Source organism: Sinocyclocheilus grahami, unplaced genomic scaffold (assembly GCF_001515645.1).
Source record: "Sinocyclocheilus grahami isolate Dianchi unplaced genomic scaffold, SAMN03320097.WGS_v1.1 scaffold644.1, whole genome shotgun sequence".
In the NCBI taxonomy this organism is placed as follows: domain Eukaryota; kingdom Metazoa; phylum Chordata; class Actinopteri; order Cypriniformes; family Cyprinidae; genus Sinocyclocheilus; species Sinocyclocheilus grahami.
The window spans coordinates 146119-149299 of NW_015505823.1; the positions used below are offsets into that span (position 1 = coordinate 146119).

The 3181-nt window shown below is 28.5% G+C and overlaps 1 protein-coding gene across 1 annotated transcript in view; it reads left to right on the top strand.

The window, feature by feature from the left end:
• LOC107558376 (glypican-6-like) overlaps positions 1-3181 on the top strand; it is a 56048-nt gene that overhangs the window by 38922 nt on the left and 13945 nt on the right. Inside the window, exon 7 of the mRNA XM_016242040.1 lies at positions 211-240. Within this exon, the coding sequence (XP_016097526.1) occupies positions 211-240 (30 nt within the window). The remainder of the gene's footprint in view (positions 1-210; positions 241-3181) is intronic.

Genomic DNA, 3181 nt, shown 5'->3' on the forward strand with positions numbered 1-3181 from the left:
TATATATATATATACGTATATGCATATTTTAGTTGTTAGGTTTTTCTTATTTAGTTGGTCTGGTTTGTCTCCTTCAGCTTTAATGACGTCGATGCTTTCAAGGTTAAATAAACAAAACAAAAAAACCCACTAGTCTCAGTATTTTGGACCCCATATATAATGCATTTATTTCTCTCGTCTCTTTCTCTCCCTCTTTTCAATGCCTGCCAGAGGATTGTGTGGAAAGTCATGCAACACAGTGTAAGAGTTGCCTGATATTTATTTCCCTGCTCAGTGATGCGTCTCAGATATGTTTCTGAGGATCTGAGCTCTCGGCTCAGCAGGTGCTTTCTGCTCGTCTGTATAGCGCTCTATTCATTACAGAGCCTTCATATGTACCATGTCATGTATCTCACATAAATCCAATCAGTTAAAACATATCTAATCACTAAATAGTAAAAGTGGAAGTGTGTCATTATAAAAATGATGTATTTTTTATTTCCAGGACTCATTGATGAAGCACTTGTCTTTGTAAATCATTTTATATAGAATTAAATGCAACTATCTTAGACTTTTATGTAAGAATGGTTTCACGAACAATTTATACTGAAAATTATTATAGGATTATTATAGTAAATTAAAATCATAAAAAACATTTCTGTTACTTGAAAAAACTCTGACCTGAAATAACATAAAATATAAAACAATTAAACTTATTTCATTTGAACTGGTTACCAAGACGACGTCTCTTATTTGCATTTAGTTTACACTGATAATAACTAAAACTAAATCTGAAATCAAAATAAATCAATTTCTGACAAAAAAATGACAGAAAAACTAAAAATTACTAAAACTTTAACTAAAATGAAAAATAGAAAAATTAAAATAAAACTATTACTTCAAATAAAATAAACATTGCACAAAGTAAAACATAAAAACATTAAACTTTATTTATTTCCGTTAGTTGCCAAAGAAATATTAACTTGATGTACTAAAATCTGAAATTAAAAATCATGAACAATAAATTGACATTTAAAAAAAAAAAAAAAACCTGATAAAAATACACAACAAAATTACTAACACCTTAACTAAAATGAAAATAAAATGGAAAATTTAAGATAAAAATTAATTCAGAATAATATTTTTTTACCTGAAATAAAATAAACATTACCTGAAATAAAATAAAATATAAAATAAAATACTTATTTTAAACTTATTTTATATAAGCTAGTTGCCAAAGCAACATTTCTCATTTTCATTTAGTTTAATGTGCTTAAATAATTAAAACTAAATCTGAATAAATAATAATGAAAACTATATTGACATAAAAATAATAAAAATTACAAAAACAAATTTATTTAAAAAACTAAATGATTAAACTAAAATTAAAATAATAAATGATTATAATATAACCTTAAATAAAATCACTAAATACTATAAAAATATATAAAAATAACACTGGGTCACGTCACATGAAACATGTAATTTCGCACAGATTGTAATTCCATAGTGGCATCAAAATTGCATGCATATTGTTATGCATTTACCATAATATCTCCTTCTTTCATATTACACTCAAACTTGTATTAATCTCCAGCTCAGAAGCTCATAGCACACTGCCGTGTATTTGGATGCAGTTCATCTAGAGAGAGTGTGCTGTGTTGAGGTGACTCTCTGGGGAGGTGCAGCGTTACGCCTCATGATGTCTGATTCCTCCTGTGTGTTTGCTAATGGCTTCAGGTCCTCGAGGGCCGAAACCATTACTGATCTGACTGGATCTGCAGATTTTGGTTTTTTTAGGAAAGGACATTTCCCTTTTCATTTAAATTTGAGTTAAAATTGTAGGTTTTTTGTTGTTGTATTTTTAAATATCAGTATAGTTTTTATAATTTTTTTTGTAAATTTTTTATAATGTTATACATAAACATTATACATATATACAGTACATATAATGATTTTGGTTGCAATATGAAATCTAATATAAAATGTATGTGTTTTTATATTTAGACACACAAATGAATGAAAATGAGAAAAGTTGCCTTTGCATCTAGCTGAAATAAAATAAGTTTATTATATGTATTATTTTGTTTCAGGTAATGTTTATTTATTTCAAGTATAAAAAAAATAATATTTAGAATTTTTTTTTTAATTTAATTTTACTTAAAGGTTTAGTAATTTTGTTATGTGTTTTTGTCAGTTTTTTTTAAAAATGTCAATATAGTTTTTGTTCATATTGATTGTATAGTAAATATTAAATAACAGTCAGATGTGTATATTTGCTTGTGTACATAGAAGTATTCATATGAATATATTAACACACACACATTTAAATAAACAAAAAAAGAAATACATTATATATATATATATAATGTATAGATATAGCCTATATATATACTGTATATATATATTAGGGGTGTAACGATACACGTATTCGTATTGAACCGTTCGGTACAAGGCTTTTGGTTCGATTCGTTGCACTAATCCTATTACATTTGGAAACTAAAAGAGCTTAAAGTGTGTGAAATATAATGTTCTCAGTGCCACTGCGCTCAACAAGGCAGCCCAAACGACGTGCTGTCTGTCCCGTGATAACCTCCTCTTGCTGGGGTGCGTCGAAAGGCGATGATCTTGCATCGACGACAGCCAGAGATATCGTCAAAAACATCAATGTTTGGCAATATTAAGAGGATTTGGCATTTCCAGTTAATGTAGGCCGGCCTGTTACATTCTTATTTTTATTAGGCCTATTATTATTATGAAGTTACTTTTATTAAATTAAAATTACAATTAATTTGCCCCACAATAATTACCGCATAACTGACGCGCTGCGAGGATAACAAAAGATTAGGCTATTTACTCCTCAATTAAAAAAAAAATATATATATATATTTTAAAAGGTCTTTTAAAACAGGTCTATTATACAATGAATTATAGGCCTATAATCAAATAATAAAAAAAAGTTCCACTATGTACGGGCCACAAGAGAAATATTAATGGAATAAATGAAAACAGTTAGCTATGTACAGTTATGTTGAAGTAGATTCGTCTCTCGTCGTCTCTGAGAGAATAATGTTCCGTCATTCCATTTTTACTTTCACTTTCTGCATATAGTGAATTGATTGAGATTAAGACGTTCACCGGCATTGCGACGTAACTAATTACCCCCGTATCGAACCGAACCGTGACACCACTGTGTCGTATC